Source organism: Platichthys flesus, chromosome 16 (assembly GCF_949316205.1).
Source record: "Platichthys flesus chromosome 16, fPlaFle2.1, whole genome shotgun sequence".
Classification (NCBI taxonomy): Eukaryota; Metazoa; Chordata; class Actinopteri; order Pleuronectiformes; family Pleuronectidae; genus Platichthys; species Platichthys flesus.
In genome coordinates this window covers 7,667,799-7,689,198 of record NC_084960.1, presented here as the reverse complement: position 1 = coordinate 7,689,198, position 21,400 = coordinate 7,667,799, and the positions used below count along the sequence as shown (strand labels likewise).

The following is a 21,400-nucleotide window of genomic DNA, read 5'->3' as shown; positions in this document are numbered from 1 at the left end:
TGGGACCCAGCCCGGAGGAAGCCCGGGGCCCCCGTCTGGAGCTAGGCCCAGACGGAGGGCTCGAGCGTCTGGTGGCCGGGTTTGCCACGGAGCCCGGTCGGGCATAGCCCGAACAAACTACGTGGCACCCCCCCTCTTTTCATCTCATGGGCCCACCACCTGTGGGAAGACCCGTTGGGGTCGGGTGCGCAGCCACATGGGTGGCAGCGAAGGTCAGGGGTCTCGACGGACCAGACCCGGGCGGCAGAAGCTGGCTCTGGGGACGTGGAACGTCACCTCGCTGTGGGGAAAGGAACCGGAGCTTGTGAGGGAGGTGGAGCGCTATCAGTTAGATCTGGTGGGGCTTACCTCCACGCACAGTCTCAGCTCTGGTACCGTACTCCTGGATAAGGGTTGGACTTTATTCTTCTCCGGAGTTGCCAACTGTTCTCTGACTGTTGTTTGTGCGTATGCACCAAACAGCAGTTCAGAGTACTCGGCCTTCTTGGAGACCCTGAATGGAGTCCTGTATGGGGCTCCAGTAGGGGACTCCGTACTTCTGCTGGGTGACTTCAACGCCCACGTGGGCAACGATGGAGACACCTGGAGAGGCGTGGTGGGGAGGAACGCCCTCCCTGATCTGAACCCGAGCGGTCGTTTGTTATTGGACTTCTGTGCTAGCCATGGATTATCCATAACAAACACCATGTTCGAACATAAGGGTGCTCATAAGTGTACCTGGTACCAGAGTACCCTAGGGCGAAGATCAATGATCGATTTTGTGATCGTGTCATCTGATCTGAGGCCGCATGTTTTGGACACTCGGGTAAAGAGAGGGGCGGAACTGTCAACCGACCACCATCTGGTTGTGAGTTGGATCAGGGAGTGGGGGAAATTTCTGGATAGACCTGGTAAGCCCAAACGAGTAGTGCGGGTGAACTGGGAACGCCTGGAGGAGGCTCCCATCCTAGGTATCTTCAACTCACACCTCCGGCGGAGTTTTTCTGGCATTCCTGTGGAGGTTGGGGGCATTGAGCCGGAGTGGGCGGTGTTCAAAGCCTCCATTGCTGAAGCTGCGGCGGCTAGCTGTGGCCTCAGGGTCTTAGGCTCCTCAATGGGCGGTAACCCTCGGACAAGGAGGCCTTCCGGGATATGATATCCTGGAGGACTCCTGACTCGGTTGCAGGGTACCGACAGGCCCGAAGGGCTGCAGCTGCTGCCGTGTCGGAGGCTAAGCAGCGGGTGTGGGAGAAGTTCGGAGAGGCCATGGAGAAGGACTTTCGGTCGGCACCAAAGTGTTTCTGGAAGACTATCCGGCACCTCAGGAGGGGGAAACGGGGAACCATCCAAGCTGTGTACAGTAAGGATGGGACTCTGTTGACCTCAACTGAGGAGGTTGTCGGACGTTGGAAGGAACTCCTGAATCCGAATAACACGCCCTCTATGTTGGAGGCAGAGCTCGAGGTTGATGGTGTTTCATCGTCAATTTCCCTGGTGGAGGTCACTGAGGTGGTCAAACATCCCCGCAGTGGCAAGGCCCCAGGGATTGATGAGATCCGGCCAGAAATGCTAAAGGCTCTGGGTGTTGAGGGGCTGTCATGGTTGACACGCCTATTCAACATCGCGTGGGAGTCGGGTACAGTGCCAAAGGAGTGGCAAACCGGGGTGGTGGTTCCCCTGTTCAAAAAGGGGGACCAGAGAGTGTGTGCCAATTACCGGGGCATCACACTTCTCAGCCTCCCTGGTAAAGTCTACTCCAAGGTGCTGGAAAGGAGGGTTCGATCGTCGAACCTCAGATTGAAGAGGAACAATGCGGTTTTCGCCCCGGACGTGGAACTACGGACCAGCTCTTCACTCTCGCAAGGATCCTGGAGGGGGCCTGGGAGTATGCCCATCCGGTCTACATGTGTTTTTTGGATCTGGAGAAGGCGTATGACCGGGTCCCCCGGTCATAACCGTGGGAGGTGCTGCGGGAGTATGGGGTAAGGGGGTCTATCCTCAGGGCCATCCAATCCCTGTACTCCCAAAGCGAGAGCTGTGTTCGCGTCCTCGGCAGCCAGTCAGTTTCGTTCTCAGTGGATGCTGGTCTCCGCCAGGGCTGCGCCTTGTCACCAATCCTGTTTGTGATATACATGGACAGGATATCGAGGCGTAGTCGTGGTGGGGAGGGGTTGCAGTTCTGTGGTCTGAGGATCTCGTCACTGCTTTTTGCAGATGACGTGGTCCTCATTGGATCATCGGCCTGTGACCTTCAGCACTCACTGGATCGGCTGGCGGCCGAGTGTGAAGCGGTTGGGATGAGGATCAGCACCGCTAAATCTGAGGCCATGACTCTTAGCAGGAAACCGATGGATTGCTTACTCCGGGTAGGAAATGAGTCCTTAGCCCAAGTGAAGGAGTTCAAGTACCTTGGGGTCTTGTTCGCGAGTGAGGGTACTATGGAGCGTGAGATTGGCCGGAGAATCGGAGCAGCGGGGGCGGTATTGCGTTCGCTTTACCGCACCGTTGTAACGAAAAGAGAGCTGAGCTGCAAGGCAAAGCTCTCGATCTACCAGTCGATCTTCGTTTCTATCCTCACCTATGGTCATGAGGGCTGGGTGATGACCGAAAGGACGAGATCACGGGTACAAGCGGCCGAGATGAGTTTTCTCAGAAGGGTGGCTGGCGTCTCCCTTAGGGATAGGGTGAGAAGCTCAGCCATCCGTGAGGGACTCGGATTAGAGCCGCTGCTCCTTTACTTAGAAAGGAGTCAGCTGAGGTGGTTTCGGGCATCTGGTAAGGATGCCCACTGGGCGCCTTCATTGGGAGGTGTTTCAGGCACGTCCAGTGGGGAGGAGACCTCGGGGAAGACCCAGGACTAGGTGGAGAGATTATATCTCAACACTGGCCTGGGAACGCCTCGGGATCCCCCCGTCAGAGTTGGTCAATGTGGCCCGGGAAAGGGAAGTCTGGGGCCTCCTGCTTGAGCTGCTCCCCCCGCGACCCGACCCCGGATAAGCGGATGAAAATGAGATGAGATGAGATGAGTAACAGAGTGTTTTATTTAGGACGTCTTTTATTTGCATTTATCCTCTTTACTCATGGTTTTCCCGTCTCTGCTATAACTATTGCGGCCAGTGACGTATGAAGAAGTGCTAGCCAGTTAGCCAGTCGGCTGTCTGTATTGGTCTCTTGTATAATCGACTACTTGTTTCATAACAAGTATGAAACCTCTATTCTTTGCGTTATCCGTGAGCATGATTTGCCCCTGAGTCTTGTCAGGTAGATTTTCATTGGCATTGGAGGTGATCATAACAACTCCCATGATCCCACGCTGCTTCTCAACGTTACTTACAAGTTACATATTATAGGTTTAAAACCCTTATCACCCTTTTTCCATTCACCAGTCACATCCTGTTTCGTCTATGTCCTGTCCGAGAATTGAGTGTAATTGTATGTCCGATTTTTTAATTCAGCTTTAGGGCAATTCAGAAAAGCATGGTTGCGTTTTATGCAATGTGAGATGATTGGAAACATATCGTAGAAAAAGCCACGTGGAGACAATATTTTGTCCCAGGGCTGGAAAATGCTTTTTTAATAAAACCGCTGGAAACAGACACAGCACAGACGTTCTCACTCAAGCAATCTCACTTCCAAATAGCTATAGATAAAACTATTGATGTGTGTTTGCACCTCACGTATCCTGTCGATCGTCTCTGTTGAGGTGTGACTTGTGTGCATATCTTTAAGCATGTTTGTGTGTATGGGTGTATGTGTGTGAGGGAGAGACGGGAAGTTGTCACCCTTCATTCTGCCACTCCCGTCATTCCTTTTTTTAAGATTGTGTGTGTTTGGCCTGATTCCCACTGTAGATTATTAATTAAGTTCTGGTAAGCGGTGCATGCCTTGCCTTCAGATTCACTTCCACTCTCTTAAACACACACACACAGACACACACGCAAACCCTGTACACATGCAGAAACACATACACACACACTTCAAAGCAGCCGCACTCCACACTGCTAGGATTAAGAGGCGATTGAAGAGCCTGATACAGCCTCAAAGTGCCTTCAGCATGAAAATGCCTTTGGCAGGGCACAGGTAGTCTCTTTGAAAATGCTCACACACACACATACACACACTCGCACTGACACACACTTATGGCTGGGCTTTTAATTTATCTCCAATTTTTGCCTTTGTATTTTTCACAGCCTTGTTTGGCTGTTTTCCTTCCTTGTACCATCCATATCTTCATCAATATCCAGCCATTTTAATGTGTTTTTAGATTGTTGAGCTCTATAATGGATGATGTAAAACGCTTCCTGCCAAATTCCCCTGAGTGACTGTCGGTAAAAGGAATAGGCTAGTAGCAAGCTCTTTATGTTTTTATGAAACATCTGAACATGCCTGCATGTCAATATGGCCATATGTTTCCAGGAATACACTCACATGTGAACTCAGTCATATACAGTAGAGAGTCACACACACCTCATTACTCCACAGTCAGACGCAGAGAGGATGCTGATTTTCACTACAGAGCCACATTGCTTTTATTTGGAAATATCAATTACATAGATAACATCAAATCAAAAGAATGGTGCCTCTAATAGTGCCATGCTGTTTTGGGTGTTTTTTTGAAGAAAATTAGCCAAATCCAGACAGTGCAGGCTTAGCTCACTATACTAAACACTAACTGTCCCAGTGTCACTTAAGCTAGGCTCTCGCCAAAACTGAGCAGTCCTACAGCATTAAAGGGAACAAACGTGTCAGCTGTAAAGAAGAAACATCGAAGGCTCCATTTGCGCTCCTCTCTCACACACAGTTCTTTCTCTTGCCTTTTCTACACCCTTCTTTGTCTCTCCCTCTCTCATCAGCTGCTATAGGGCCCCTAGGGACGAGCGGGCCGCCACTCAAAGCGTCCTGGCGTAGGAAGACAGGCCTGTATCCTTGGTGATGGCTCTGTGTTTCTGTGGTGACAGGTGTGTCCGCTCGGAGCGGACGGCGGTGTTTGTCAGGAAGTGTTTGAATGGGGGTGCAGAGTCCAAACGAAGCTCAGGTGTTGATGGCTACGGGGGTGTATTCAATGAAACCGTGTTTGTTAGTGAGTTGTCAGTCTGTCAGCGGCTGTCAGGACAAGATAGATGTGTGCGTGTGTGCGTGTGTGCGTGTGTGCGTGTGTGCGTGTGTGCGTGTGTGCGTGTGTGCGCGTGCGTGCGTGCGTGCGTGCGTGCGTGCGTGCGTGCGTGCGTGCGTGCGTGCGTGCGTGCGTGCGTGCGTGCGTGCGTGCGTGCGTGCGTGCGTGCGTGCGTGCGTGCGTGCGTGCGTGCGTGCGTGCGTGCGTGTGTGTGTGTGTGTGTGTGTGTGTGTGTGTGTGTGTGTGTGTGTGTGTGTGTCTCTTTGTACTTGGGTGTACAGACTGCATGGATCTGTCTGTATGTGTGTTTTATGTATAAATCAGCTTTTATGCATATTGATATAGTTTAAAAAAAAAAGCTCTGCATTGATTGTGTCAAATCTTTATAGTAATTTGTTTGTGGACAGAAATTTACTAGAATGGAATAGAAAACGTTGAACTTCATTGCTTATCATATCACACATTTGCCAAGTTTCTAAAGATGCATCCAGAGACATTTTCCAGAACTTTTTCTGCCGGCCCTAATACGCAACAGATGTAGAATAAAAGTATAAAAATATGTGCTGTACACATGGAAGACGCAGACAAAGATGTCATAATGGGAAAAAAGCAACGAGATTCAAGAGCTTTAGGCACCAGTATCAATTAGCTGTAAACAAAAACACTGTGCTTTCCACAGTAGAAATTAAACATGATGTCTCCTGCACGCTCTACCCAGGCTCCACCCCTTGCTGAATGTTGCCGAAACTCAACAATAGTTTTTGGACCTTGTGTATCCATTGACATCACCATCAAATTCCAGCACTTCACACCTAATTATCTCACTCCACCATTCAGCCCCTCATTGAAACTCTGGCATTACAACACAGTCGGCTGAAAGGAGATTGATCTGGTATGAGAAACTCGCGGTCTTTGCTTCCAGCTGGCTACTTTCCCAAAGAGAAACAACACAAAACAAAGAGATGAGCGGTCCCCAATAAACACTTAACAACAATCTCCACTCACTTCTCCTCTGTCTTCACTGTGTTGTCTCCCAGCTTCTCCCGAACACCTCTTTTTTTCTCCCTTTAGCTAATTGGCAGCAAAGTTTTAATTCCCCCTGCCCCCCTTCTTGTTAAGTGATGAATTGTTGGCAGGGCATCAGACCATAGGGTGGTGCCCAGTGTGCACCATGCCTGTCGCGGCCTGCTGGCACACATGAGCCTTGGGACTGGCGATATGCCAAGGGGCCACAGGGACCCTGCCAAGAGGCAGAGGTCATTGTGAGTGTGTGTGTGTGGGTGCACATGCCTGTATGTGCAAGCAGGCATGGGCAGATTGGGAAGGTGATGTGTCTGTGCATTTCCTAACAGAAGATTCAATTTCACAACTCGCCCTCTTTGTGTGTGTCTATCCGTCTGTCTGCATATCTGTTCCTCACACCTTCCTCTCCCTTCTTGTTGCAGACCAACAGCAGGTTGAAGCAGATTGAGAAGGAGTACAGTCAGAGGCTCACCAAGTCTGCCCAGGTAATCAATTTTCTCCTTTCTACCTTTTTCCCCCACCCTCTTTCATTTTAAATTCTACCTTTTCCACGGGACAGTTTGAAAATGTGCACAAATGTACTGATGGGAAATGTGAAGAAGCACACATGAAAAGACACACACACACAAGTTACCCTGCCTTTTACCCTGAAGCAGATATGCAGCATCTCACATTTGCACAAGAACGTGGACACACACTCCCCATATCTGGCATGAGGTTTTTTATGATTTTCCCTTTTTTGTTCTTAAAGCTGCACGAATCCATATTTTCATATCAACAATTAATCCAATACCTGTGCGATATCAAAAAGATCGCCAATAGTCAGCAAATATTAACCTTACATTCGTAAGTTGAAACACAACTCGAAATACCTGCCGGTGTTTCCTAGTGTCCTGAATCAGTTAATAGTCCCCAAGTGACCAAGAATCAATGGATGCAACTTTAGAATCCACACATTGCTTGCTCTACCTTGCACTGTTCATTTTGTAGTGCCTACTTGCACTGTAATAGTGAGCTGTTAGAATTCTGAGTGCTGATGATGCATCCACATTGATGCATCTGCATTTATTTGTTCCATCTGTTCAAACATCAATATCTCCAATAATGGAAGTGATTTATCATCGACTGTATAATTTTGTCCATGGAATCGCTTCAGACTTGATCAGTGTGTCGTTTATCAACCGTCCATGTCATGGATTAATTAACATCCGTGATAATGGGAAGTTTGCACTGGGAAAAGCTATGCTAGCAACTTGGAGAAGAATTAGTCTAAAGGAGAATTTACTTTACTATTAGCAATACTTAAAATCTCCAGTAGCTCGCCTCTCTGTGTGATCACTTTAGCTGTTTGGATCAGTGATGATTGGAGCTACTGATCCTGCACAATTAGCCTGTGCAACATCTTGAAGCCAAAGTGTCAATGCACCTCAAAAGAAACCTAATTATATTTCTCACACTTGCAAACATTTGTTTGTTTTCTCCATCCCTTCATTCTCTATCAACTGCCTCTACAACTTCTTCCTGTCAGTGCATCGCCCGGCCACACTTTCAAATATTTCTGTTCGAGGGCCATATGTTTAACATTATTTCTTCACTCCAACCAGGAACATAACTTCCAACCAGGAGACACACTGGGTCTCAAAAGTTCAGGTGGCTCTAACCTTGTCGGTTTAAAGGATCCAAAACACCCGGAGTAGTGTTTACAATATAAAAGAAAAGAGTTGTCTTCTAGCAGATTAAAATATCACAATCATTTGGCCCTAACTGCACCTCGTTACCCAAAGAGGGGGCTTTGTTGTTTTTCTTTCTTTCTTCTCTTTAAATCCCCCCATTTTTTGGGTTGGCTGGCAGAGGCGCGGAGTTGAAAGCGGGGTTGACGCGCAGATGTTGTGAGAAAACGGTAGCTTATTAGGTTACACAATGCTTTGACTTCAAAGGAAGTTGAACGCTGTGTGAAAGTTCAGCCATGTTTGCCCGCTTTGCCCAGTGCGGTGCGCCGCCACAGACAGCAACAAGTGACTAATCCTACACTCCCTGTTTAGGGACAGAAAGCTGGCACAGGCTCAACAAACAACACTCTCTGACATTAAAGAAAAGTCTCTGTGTGCAGAATTCAACACCTCTGGTGAAGTGGGTTGTTATACAGAGGCTGATGCTGGAGGTGTTGGTTTTTGTGCAAGCATATTAATATGTGTGATTAATGCAGGTTATATGTCATGGACTTGGAGGGTTTTGTTTTAAAAGGTAAAGGTGGAATGGAGGGACCTTTGTTGCCTACCCCTTGGGGCAACTCAGTCAAATGTAAACAAGAGGCCTCTGAACCTCAAAGGCTAACCCCAGTTGTTAACCCCTCAGTGTCTGACAGGGGGCATCGCTCTTGAGCTCAACTGCATGGCTAATAGCCCAATTAAAAACATACCATGCCATACATTATCCTGAGGGGACTGGAGACGCCCCACGTAAGGGTATATGTTTACGTGCATGCACACACACATCCCTCTCACTTGCACTTACCTCTTTGCTTTGTCTCTCTTCCACTGCCTCTCTTATTCACACACACACACACACACACACACACACACACACACACACACACACACACACACACACACAGGCTCTCCTAATTAGTGTCTCTCAATCCAATCCTCTGTGTTAAGCATCTAGCTGTGAGTGGTCCTCCTGGGTGACCTGTGAACTGAACAGGGCTGCTCTCTTTCCCCATTTAATGATCAGGGTACAGTGGGTGGTAGCAGTGGTGCTGGTGGGAGATCATTACTTTATCCCCGACCGTCCTCGTGGGAGTAGGTGGGAGTTGGAAGGCATTTGTCACGGGAGGCACAGTGCATGAGAAGGACCATGTTCTGGGGGAAAAAAGGTTGAAGTTCACTCAATATGCAAAAACACCTTGTTTATTTCAGCGCAACACTGGTTATTTAGTTCTACAGTGTTTACATGTCGCTTAGGCATCTTTTCACCCAACCGGTTACAGGAACTAATCCTTTTGATACAAACTCAGTCCTTATAATGTATTATATTGCCATCACTGTTCAAATAAGGGTTATTATCTTTATTGATCAATGTTAAAGTTGCTATAATCCAGACTTATTCAATACGGTGAGGGATGACCCATTGGCTGTTGTTCTTTCCATCATGCCATGGGGATGAGGATCGTCTGCATTCACTGACTCAATTTAGCATCTGCGGTCAAATCTTACAGAATTATCGACAAACGTTAGCTCCTTTCCGCAGGAAGCGAGCCACACAAATCTGTGTCTACTCTTGTTGAGTAAGTGGCTGAGCAGCAGTTTGTTAGACAGATGGAGGTTGAGGGCTGTGTGACAAGACAAAATATAAAAGATATTCTGCTGCCTCCAGCTTTCCCTCCGAGTGATCGTTTTACTTGTACATATAGATGAAATCACTGAACAGCTGTTGTCTTCAACTTCTGTGTATGGTCTTTTAATCGGATGTCGCGGTTATATAATCTGTATTTTAGCAGAGCAGCATGTCGGACATGGCTCGAAAGTAAGTGCTGGTGAACATGTCGTCATAATGGGCCGCGTTTCAGTCACTCTCCCCTACTACAGAAAACATGGATGAGAAACGCAGAATTCGGCTGTGTTAAAATACTGTGTGTGAGAGCAAAGAATAGACAAGAAGCAAACTGAGACCAGAGCTGCTTTCAGACATGCACTAAAGTCTGGATATTTTCTTCTTCTCTTGCAACGAATCTAAGAATCGAGAAATTTCCCCCACCTCTGTGTTGTGCTTAGGCTCAGGTTCATGGAGAAGTAAGGCAGCCTTTAGCCCTAAACAGATATGCTAGCAGGCTGGGAAAATAGACAAGTCTCACCGGACCATTAGTGACTTAAAAGGCCTGGCTGGCGATCACACAGAGAAAGGTGTAGTGGTGTGTACACAGGAATCACAACACAGGCAGCTGAGTTGTGTAGTTGAGAGTGCCACCACCGCCCCGTGGCCGAAGACCAGCAGATGGAGGGACTCCATATTGCAAAGTAATTATTATGCCCAGAAATGATGTTCCCATAATAATGTGCCATTTGTTCTTTTCATGTGGCTTTCCCACTGACAAAATAAGCCTAATCTCTCTCTCCCTCTCTCTCGCCCTCTCACTCTCTCACTCTGTCCCTCTCACTCTCTCTAGTCGACCCGCACCACCCTAACTCCCATACTCCCACACAACGTGCAGTTTCCAGCAGGGCTAGTCCTCCAGCGTTTGAACGCAGTAAACAATTATCTATCCAGCCCAAAGCTAGCAGCAGCACCCCTACACCCCCTTCTTCTCTCCCCCTCTCCGCCTTCCTCTCCCTCTCTCTTTTACTGTCTCTCATCTTTCCTCTGCCTTTCCCTGACAGTGGCTTAAATAGAATGTTAATTTTGACTGGAGGATTTCAAAGCTGAGGCAGTTCCTTTTCATCTTAGTGTGCACCGCAAGTTCACCAACACAAAGTCACTCTGCTCTTCAAAAAGGAAGTTGTTTTTTCCTTCCTGTCTATTTTTTTTTTTGCCTCCCCTTTCTCTTTTTCTCAGCTCGCTGTGTCTTCTGTCTCGTCTCAAAAAAGACATGAGACTCGGGGAAAAGCAGTGTTTTAAGGAGGTTGTTACTGCCATCCAAATCCATGACAGTGTTTCACAGCCCACCCAGGTAGATTGAGACCTGCCCAGGGAGATGAAATCACGTGGTCTTTACTTGGTTTAATCTTCCACTAAAAAAAACGCTTTTTCAATCTTTTCTAACAAACCTATTTTTGTCCCACACACCTGTCTGAGTTGAGTGTCCTGCAGTAACTGAAGTAAGGAACACAGAGGCTTCTCTTCCGTAGCCTGAGGTGTTTAAAAACCATCGTATTGTAGTATCTAGTGTTTCGGTGACATCTGTAACTTGTAGCTGTAGAAAATGATCTTTTTCCCCTTTAAACAGCATGAATTCCTGCATTGGTCACACACCTCACCAGTTGACCTGCATCTGGCAGCAGATTTTCGTTTCATTTTGACTGCATCACACGTTACAAAATATAAGCCACTGCCCATAACAATATACAGTCCGGAAGGCTGTTGTTCTCGATCCTCAACACACACGAGGATCAATTAAAAATTTAAATCAAAAACATTCATGTTCCTCTCACCTTTAGCTCATCGCGGAGCTACAGACGCTTGTATGTGACTCAAAGGAGGAGGCTGTTCGTCTGCAGCAGGCGATGGAGCGGAAGCTGGAGGGGTCCAACGCCCGATGGGATGAGGAGCGGAGGACAATAACTCACCGAGCCGATCAGGTCAACAAGGTCAGCGAAGAGACACTTAAGAGAACACTCACTTGATAGCACTTGCATCTATCAGCAATCCTGATTTGCGAAACTAGATTATTCTGCTACAATATTCCACTCTTATATAGACTGGCTGAGTATAAAAAACTGCTTCTCCTCTTCACATAATGTGGATATTTTTACTAAACGTATTAGGTTTGATGCCCAGAGCAATATTACTGTCTTGTCAGTTTTTACCTCATCATGTTTTAGCAGAGTTGATTTTGTGGAAAAGCCCAAAGGTGGAAGCAAATGGCTCAATCTGGTGAGACGTGTGAATAAGAAAAACTTATTTATTCAAGTTTTTTGCATGTTAGAAATATAATTTACCCGCCCACTCACTTGCTCGTGAAGCTTCTGGACATTTTCTTACTGTTTCGGAAAATGACAGACCTGAAACTTACATCCTTACAAACAGTCCCAACAGAAAATGTGTTTAAACTTCAGTGCATGTCTGAAAGAAGCTTTAGATCAACTGCATATTCGTTTCACTTTACGACTGACTAATGCAGCAGTTTGAAACTTGTACCTTTAGCAACGTCCACACTTCACTTCGGGGAGTCCACAAGGTGGCATGTGTTTTGTCTGTCTTTCTTATCTCTTGGCAGTCTTATGTACCTCCTGTCCTTTATCCCTGGTCTCTGCGGTGTCAATCCAAAACCTTTACACGTAAAAACTGTAGGGGGTGGGGTGTGTCAGTAAACCCTACTCTTGTCTGGATTTGACTTTTATGGAGTAGACACCGGCCATTTTTTCTTTTGTTAAAGCAAGGTCGTAGTTTGTGCATGCGCTCTTTCGTTTTTATGGCTAGTTGCAAACTCTATGGTGTCTTAAAGTTGCTCCTGTGCTGTGTCTGCCTCCCCCCACTTCTCAAGTCAAAACCTCTCTATATCATTAATGTCCTTCCCTTTTACAGATACAATGTTACCCTCTGCTCCTTTTTTAAGCGTCTACTTTATATTTTATCCATGTTTATTGCTTTTAATGTAATTTGAATTCATCTATAGCATAATTTTAGGTAATGATATGTAAAGCTGAAAGTGCAAATGTCTTTTTTGATGAAAAATCACAACGTTTGACTAATGCCACTGCTTAATAATTTAGACTCCAGCCGAATAAAAGTGGATGATTCATTCATTTCCCCAATCTTTTCTCCTCCGCCATGCAAAGTCCTCTTTCACAATCACAGGATCTTTCAATCTGCCTTCTGCCCCAACAACCACACTGGGACACAGTGTCGGTTGATTGGGTGTGGCTCACTAAATAAAGAGTTGTTGTGTCTGAGATCAAGACATGTTTCCGAACTCACCCTTGTCTGTTTGTGGTTGCAGCTGCCTCATATAGTAAGTAGTGAGGTTTTTTGTGAGCCTCCCTGCATATCTCCTCTCCCTCCAGGCCCTAGCAGCTTACACACACACACACACATACACACACACACACACACACACACACACACACACACACACACACACACTCAGACCTGACTTCTCTCCTAAAGCTGGCAGTTTTGCTCAGTAATAGCTATTCTGAGCTCTGCTTCACAACTAGAGGAACTGTCTGAAATATCATATCCCGTGTTACTACCAATTTATACTTCATGTCCCACCTCCTGTGTGCTCTTCTCAGGCTCCTGCTGCGTTCTTCAAAAGCGAAAGTCAAAACTCAGGAAAATGTCAGGACATCAGTTTCTTTACATTTTCCAGAGTTCATGTCTGACAGCCACTTTATTCATAAACTGACACATTAATTCTTGCACCATGTTCAGATTAAGATCAACAAAGCTTCAAACATGTATTTTCATTGGGACTTTAAACACACACATTACAGATGACTAGCTGTTTGCTTTTTTATACTTCAGTTACGCAATTTTACAAAACAAAAATCAACTGACATTCAGTCATGAGCAATTATTATAATGAATTCTTTATTCCTGTTTCAATGGAAACAGTAGTTACTTATTCCTTGTCAGTGTTTGCTATCTAAATGGAAGACAAAAACATTATTCTATTATGCGGTTACACACTGTACACTTAAAGGCACATTACACAACAATTCATCCCTTGTTTACTCCAGAGGGTTCCTGATTGTCACATTAAGGGAGACGCTGTTCTTGGCTTCACATGCTCATATTGTAGCTGTGTGGCTTGTAATCTCACTGTACCGTGACACAACACACACACACACGCACACACACACACGCACACTGGCTCCCCTCTTGTAGTACACAGGCCTCGGCGTATGTGTTGGGAGCAGACAGAAGCTTTCAGTTTCCATTATCTGTGTCCTCATTAATGTGATCCCTGCTGTATTAGCCACCCGCTAATGAGAGTCCAATTAGTGCTCGAATTGCCTATTAAAGGCCAGACATGAGCGGTAGAAGAGAATCAGTGGGGGAGAGGAAGGTAAGTTTGGTCAATCGGCAAATAAAGAGACAGAAAAATAAATAAAGAAACAAGATGGAGTTGGCGTAAGGAGAAGTTTGAGATCGTAAACAATTAGAGAAAAGACGGGGAGAAGAGACAAAGAATAGATGGAGTCAAACAGAGGGACGAGAGAAGAAAGGGGCAGAGAGAGAGAAAGGAAAGAAAGACAGAGATGGCGGAGAGCTGTCAGTGGGCCATGAGAGGGAGTGTGTCGCCTGCTGACATTGTTTCCATGCTGCTCACTTCAAAGGGCTCGGATTATGAGGAGAGCGAGGGGCTTCAGACAATGGGAGGGGAAGAAAATAACATCAAAGTTAGCAGCGCATTTGAATTGGGATAATCCCAAAACAGTTGTTCTGAATGCATGCTGCAACGAATCAGATTCTCTTGTTTTTTTCCTCCTCACCAGCCGTGTTCTGCAATTTCCAGCCTGAATTTAGCTCCTTCTGTGGCTCTACTGTACTTGTGACTTCTTAAATGTGGTTGTTCACTGCAGAGACCTTTGTATCTCATAAACCCCTTTTTTTAGAACAACGGTAGTACAGTTAAGTATGCTCATTATCTGGGTGTTTTTTCTGTGTAAGTGATGTTTAGGTGGAGTAGGATATTTGTGTGGCGTGTGTGGGAGCATGTTGTTCTGCTCTGCCCTGCTTGAGTATCAAATCGACTAAATATCATGTCGTTTTGACCTTATGTGAAACTAAAGCTCAATTTAGGATTTAATATAAAACTGAAACAAATAACTGCATGTTCTATGAACGCACTTTCTGAACCCAAGCTGGTATCTCTGTCTTTAAGCCCCTTTGAACTCTGTGGTAAAACTCCCCCTCCAGTGTTTAACCTTACTTCCTGCCTTTGTTTCTTATGAATGATCTCTCTTATGGAGCTGTGGTCACAGTCGTTAGAGGGCCACTATTTCTGATCCAGCTATATTTAGGTTACCAATTATCTCTGCACAGTTATCAATGCACGAGTGGGCAGCTTTAATGCATTGGAAGCGGGCCGGTGTCAAAGGACCGTGGAAGGTGAAAGCCAGATGAAAGCATCGTATTTGCTTTCATCTGTCCAGTCTATTCATATCAGATAAGGGAAATGGGAGCCAATATAGAGGAAGCCAGTGTAGTGGGCTGGTTCGTAGCCAGCAGTTGGGTTAGTGTTCACTTCCTGATGTCATCTCTTTCTGTACATGTAGTACCTTGTCAAGTTTCTCCATTTGTGGATGGATTTTTTATTTTTCTTTGATGAGACACAAGGGTTTGAGATTAATAGTGAAGTTATTGGAATTACTTGAGAGCATGGTGTGTGTGTTTGTGTAGCAATATGCACAGGCATGGATGCATATTTGTCAGTATGTGCATGTTGGATGTGCGAGGCTGCATGAATGAGTGTGCGTGTGCACTTCCCTGAAATGTGCAGCTGCCAAATCTGACAGACCTCAAGCCCACATTAGCCTGCCAAGAGAGAAGACACACACACACACACACACACACACACACACACGTGTCTCTCTCTCTCTTTCTCTCTCTCTCTCTCTCACACACACACACACTCTAGAAGTCGGTATCTTCCAACTCTTTCTGTCTCAAACTCTGTCTGTCTCCACACACACAGTCACAAGCACACATGCTCACCTCACCCTGCCAAAAGGGAGAGGTGGCTGGTGAATAAACAATGGCACTCCGCCCATAGTGTCACCCGCCTGGGCTTTGATCAGCACCGCTGTTCCTGCTCCCCACAGCAGTGCTTCCTGTCTCTGCCTGCAGAATGTTGCCATGCAAGCACTCACAAGTGCGCACGCACACACACCTTTAACATATTGTTCATGTCTCATTCTTATACATGGGCCTACATTCTCTCATATTATCCCCTCACTAAGTATTTATCTGTATCTTTCTGTCCCTCAAATTCGCCCACAAACATGGCTTTGAGTTAGTGCCCTTGTCTCTACAAACACCCACACATACCCTGTGTTTTCACACACATGCACTCACACACACAAGCATAGACGGACAGACAGGCGTTACACACCTTGGATCTGTGGCCATCCCGCAGTAACTTCTGGTGCTAGTTAAAGGGAAGGTCCTGTTGCAGTGTCCTCTGGGTGAAGTGACAGCAGACACATTACATAATGCAACAGTGACCACAGTGACCATTGTCTTGCTCTGTTTGAGGATCAGAGTGAATACATGCTGCACTGGTTTTTTTGCACAGTACAATGTGGGGTGTATACGTTTGTCACATTTAGATGTCGTCCATGGGATCTGGATGCTTTGCTTTTATGCATGCGAACCAGTAACAAGGGACAAGTTTCCAGAGAGCGCACACACAGCCACACAAACCTGCACGCATTCAACAGGCCTGAGTTGTAGCAGCTGCAGTTTGTCTGTAGTTCTGTAGTTATATATGCATTAGTTTCTGAGGGGGTTGAAAGGATGACTTTGCCTGTGGGAAGGAATGGCAGCAGTGGATCAAGAACAGGTGTGCTGGATACCCTCTGCTGCAGAGGCAAAGAGTTGCTTCAATCGTTGTGTGTATGTTTGTCCTCTTTTTTCGTGGGTCTGTTCATGTCCTACAACACGTGTCCACGTTCTTCATGTCAACCTTGAACTAGCATTTGTTTATTGATGTTAAGCCATCTGTGTTTCCGTCACCTTCTTTTTATTCTGTCCGTGAGGACTACTTTTTTAGGTATATCAAGAAATGTTTCTCAAGGCTTCATGGAATATGGAAGCATATTACTGCTAAACTCTTTCGGTCAGTTGTCTTGGTGCCTTGCTAAAGAGCACTTATGCCATTGTTGTTGAGTGAAGGAAAAGCTCTGTTACTTCACTTCCCCCTCGAACGATGACGACACTGAGCATTAACAATTCAAATATATTTGGCTAAAGTACTTCAAATAGCTGTTAGCAGATTTATTAATGGACTTTTACAAAGTGTTAAGAAGAGAGGATAACATTACCGTGCCTTTGATGCTTTGTATTGTATTTGTATATTTGCTCAATGTGTAAGTGAACAATTTGTACAAAAACCCTAAGATGTAAAGAAGTTGTTTAGTTAGTTACTTAATTTGCTTAGTGCAGCTTTCAGACGTTCCTTAACATGCCGTCTCCATCCAATTAAGTGTCTTGAACCCAAACTGAGCACACAGTTAATGGATTTTTTCCATTGTGTGCTCTCACTAGTGTGAATTCTAAAGTTTGAAGTCTAGTGTAATGGTACAAACCCAGCGTGGTTGCTCAGCTATGCCCCAACTGCATTTTGTAGAAGTCTGGCTACACTTGAGTGGCCATGGTGCTCATAAATCTTAGAGTGATTGAGGGGTTGTCATTAAGACTGTGCTCCAACTTTAATTTCAGGCCTGTTTTGTCTTTTATATTAACAATTATGTAATTTAGGCTGCATCCATACTGCTATATTTTTATTTTAAAATTGTGTTTTTTTTAATAAAACGATATCTGTCCATGCTAGCATTTAGTTTTAATACCTGTCCATACTCCATTTTCAAACTTCTCCATTTAAGTGGCTCCAAACACTATGTGTGGTAGCAGAGTTAATGCATTTCTTTAAATGAAAATGTAATAGTACGGATGTAGCCTTAGTATCTGTATAAGTATGTGTGAAGGTAAAGATCCCCCTCTCTCTTTATCTCGTATTGTCTTCATGTGTCTGTATAAGCACCCATATGCCTTCATGTCCACGTAAATATTTGAGTGCGGAGGCTTGCGTGTATTGTGTTTGCATTGTGTTGGCTGATTGATGACTTTTCCGGCTGTGGGCTGATTCCCGGCAGTGTTTGATCCACATATCAGAGGAGGTGGAAGCAGGAGAGAGATAACATTCCAGGATGCTACGAGGGAACGTGGGAAGTAGAACAGCTCATAGAGGACAGACTCCATTCAAGGACAACAAACGGAAATTACTCATTAAACCACAAGCCACCTAATTGCCTTATATGTCCTTCTGCCCTGTTTGAAGAATCCCATAGAAAGTAAAAAATATCTAGTTTTAATACAGTTGGACAACTAATCCACATAATCTGTGTAGGGTTGGGTAGCAGTTCTCATCATGTTCAGCACTCCAAGTAGCTCATTCACAATCAGACAGTGATAGTTATTCTGTTAATATCCTAGGCTGTATGTAAAGATGGACGACGTGTCTCCTCTTCCTCCCACCATATAGAAATTAACCCAAACATATTTTGGGTACGAGCACTGCCGTCTTGCACATTTACAACCAGAGTCTGTGGTGCAGCGACAGGGGGAAAGAGCCACGGTATCAAGGTCCGCCAATACATGTGCGAGTCAGTATCAGCCATCAATCATGATGTTTCCCACCTGTTTTTATAGCATCAAATAACTATTTGAAACCAAATTTGAACATCAGCGTGATAAGAACTACTTAAAATAACAATAATAATCTTCGTAAAAAAGAATTTTGTCGTGTGCTTTGACTTTTAAGTTTGGCACATGTCCCATCTGCTAACATGGTGGAGGTGGTTAATGACCTATACTGCAGCCAGCCATCAGGGGGCGATTGAGACACCTCAGCTACACTTTTGGGGAGAAGTCCTGTCATCCATCTCAATATAAAGTCTATGAATAATATCCACCGTTTTACTTGAAATCAGAACCACCTTTTTGATTTGATTTATTTAAACTACAGTAAGGCTTTTGTCAACAGTATGGAAAACTAACTTCGTCTTATTTTGTCAAATAATCTCAGCTAAAGTTTTTTATAGACATATACTGTTGCCTGCTCATCGTATCTGTAGCAACTTATGTGAATGTTTATCTGAACATTCGATGTTGGATGAAAAACGTGATCTTTTGTATCTTTGTCAACTCTGTCAAGAGTTGCAACTTAGCTAAACTTAGCATCAATTAAACGATATTCTATTTGATACACAGAATATATGTATGTAAGCCCTCACGTAAACACATGCACTCGGCATATGGTGCACATTACAGAGTTGTTTCCTATTCTCTTTCTACTTTAGGTCTCAGCAGCTGAAAGAGACAGAGTCGGAAAGATAGAGAACAGTGTGTTCCCCCTGTGGGCATAGCTCAGTTGCAACATGTCTTCATTACTGCAGCAATTGACTTCTTACTATTTTCATGAGTACTAGCGAAGGTTCCTCCGTTACTGTGCCGCCATGTGTGCACACACTGCAACAGACAGGATTACTGTTCTATTTGCCATTCACAGGAGGTAAACTACATCGCAGTATCTTCCACTTTCAGTTTGGACTCAACTCTGGGAAAAGGGCTGAAAAGCATCAAAGTGCTGAAAGCAAGTCAGTTCATACCAATATCAGTGATATCTTTCACAGGGGCTGTCCTGGTCGACTTGCTAAAGCACGTCTTTTTATTCCTACACACTGACAGACAGACAGCAAAGCAAAAGCAAAAGTTTCTCTTCTCTAACACCTCAGGAGGGAGACCTCTCTCCTCCTCCTCCTCCTCCTCCTCCTCCTCCTCCTCCTCCTCCTCCAGCTTCTCTTACACTCACTTTTTTACCTTTCCCACAATCCTTTGATAAAAGTGCAGATAAAAGAGAGTCTGTGCTCATCTCTCTGGCCATCCATCTCTCCTTGAGGTTAGCACCTCCTTTATTATTTACTATTAGATCAGTGGAGTACATACACATTCTGCCTTGTTCTACTAAAGCTGGTGTGTGTGGGGGCACAGTCCGCGTACTGTGTCTTTGCTTATATGTCTATGTGCTTTGTGCACCATGTGTATGTATCGGTTCTTAGCCCTTTGCTTGTCAGTGTGTGGGTGCATGTGTGTCCTTGGCTGGAGGCGGTGCAGTGTGAGGTTTTTTCTGCTGTCTGAAGTCGTCCAGCCTCAGTGTCATTAGAGGATCTCTTTAATCCAGACTTTGGGAGAAACTTCTGACAGCACGCTGCAAATAGAAGGCCCCGCCGCACATGAAGAGCAGCTCGGCTCCTAACAAAACACCAAGTTTAAAGAGGCCCCTGGCCTTTTTTCCTCCTCCCACTCTTCCCTCCCTCCTTCCTTCTTTGCTTTTTTCCTGCCCTCTGTTGCTTTAACTTCACCCTAGGGAAACATGCTTCCCTTATCTGAGCACAAGGACCACCCAGGAAAGATGACTCAGGGATTGGTGTGTCTCTGTGCCTATGTGTGTGTGTGTGTGTGTGTTTGTGTGCATACAACACTAGAATCGCACACTCATTTGACTGAGTGTAGCACTCACATTTTTAGAACTTTTGCTGTTAATATTAATGCATGCCTATACCTGCATGGAACGCTCTGAGCGTTGTGTTTGTTGGTGCTTGTGTGCGCGTGTGCCTCCCTAATCCTTTGAGCAAAACTTTGGAATGAAAGGCACATTGCTGATGGAGAGGTGAGAGGGGCCTTGAAGCTCACGACTGTGGGACTGTGTAGCAGAGGTGCACTGCTGCCCCCATCTCTTCACTCTTGCCATGTGTTTTCTTTCTCCTTCATGTCACCCTCCTCCTCCTCCTCATCAGTATCTTGCTGTTGCTCACTCGGTTATTTCTGAACTTTCTCTTCTCTTTTTTCTGATATTGTCATATTTCTGTCTCATCTTCAGAGGCCTTTGTCTTTCCATTTTGTGAAGGTTTTTCTCCCTCATGCAGCTTTTCTCTTTCATTCTCTCCCCTCTCCCCATCTGTCCCTAAGGAAATCTGATGTCCCCCTCCTCCTCGCCCATTCTCAATGATCCCAGTCTTCACGGCTGATAAAGACCATATCACCCTTAGCATCTGGAAACACTTAAGCTTTATCCCCATATACACAATCCTTCACACACCTTTACACACTCAATGCTATAGAAACATCCTGGATTTTGTGTGTATGTAAGTGTTCATCTGAGGCAGTCAGGAAGTTGGACTTAGAAAATGGTAAGTGTCCATACTTATATTCACCTATAAGCTATTTTTAAAATTACCTCTGAAAGCGATATAAATGTGCAGATTAATTATCGTTTGAGATGTTTGCCCCCAGTTTTGCACTGGACAGATGTTAGCACCTGTCTGCAGTGTCTTTTATTTTTTAATTCACATTTGTCTGTCAGACTCATATCTATTGCTGTGTGCATATAAGCCCAGCCCTAAATATCATGTAATGTGACCACCATGCCAGACAGCGATAATGACTAAATATTTCGTGGTCCTTTCTGACTCATCAACAGCGTCTATTCCTCAGAAGAATCATCCAATATATTCCTATTAATGAAGTGACAAGTGCTGAACTTCTTTCCTCAGAGTTGTTTTAAGCACATCAGATACAGAACCCACATGAAAGAGAGAAACACGTCAGTGGTGAGGCACACCAAGTCAGCCTCGCTTCCCAGAAGACCTGGTCCAGAAAGGCTGTGTCACAATGCAGTGAATCAGAAGCGGCGGTTTAGAAAGTCAGGGTTGGTTTGCAGGGGTCTCTCATCTTCTTCATTAGCTGTGCTGCTGCCTAACAGAATAGATGACATTAGGGTACAAGTAAGTAACCGATGGAAAGGCCCACTATATATTCCATAGACGCTCAACAAGAAATAAT

The 21,400-nt window shown here is 45.3% G+C and overlaps 1 protein-coding gene across 3 annotated transcripts in view; it reads left to right on the top strand.

The window, feature by feature from the left end:
- The window catches only part of cep112 (centrosomal protein 112), a 97,616-nt gene that overhangs the window by 64,667 nt on the left and 11,549 nt on the right, over positions 1-21,400 (top strand). For 2 of the 3 annotated variants that reach the window (XM_062408744.1, XM_062408745.1), the window contains exons 22-23: positions 6,538-6,600; positions 11,269-11,418. In XM_062408744.1, the coding sequence (XP_062264728.1) occupies positions 6,538-6,600; positions 11,269-11,418 (213 nt within the window). The remainder of the gene's footprint in view (positions 1-6,537; positions 6,601-11,268; positions 11,419-21,400) is intronic. The other variant, XM_062408746.1, reaches the window with a different exon arrangement.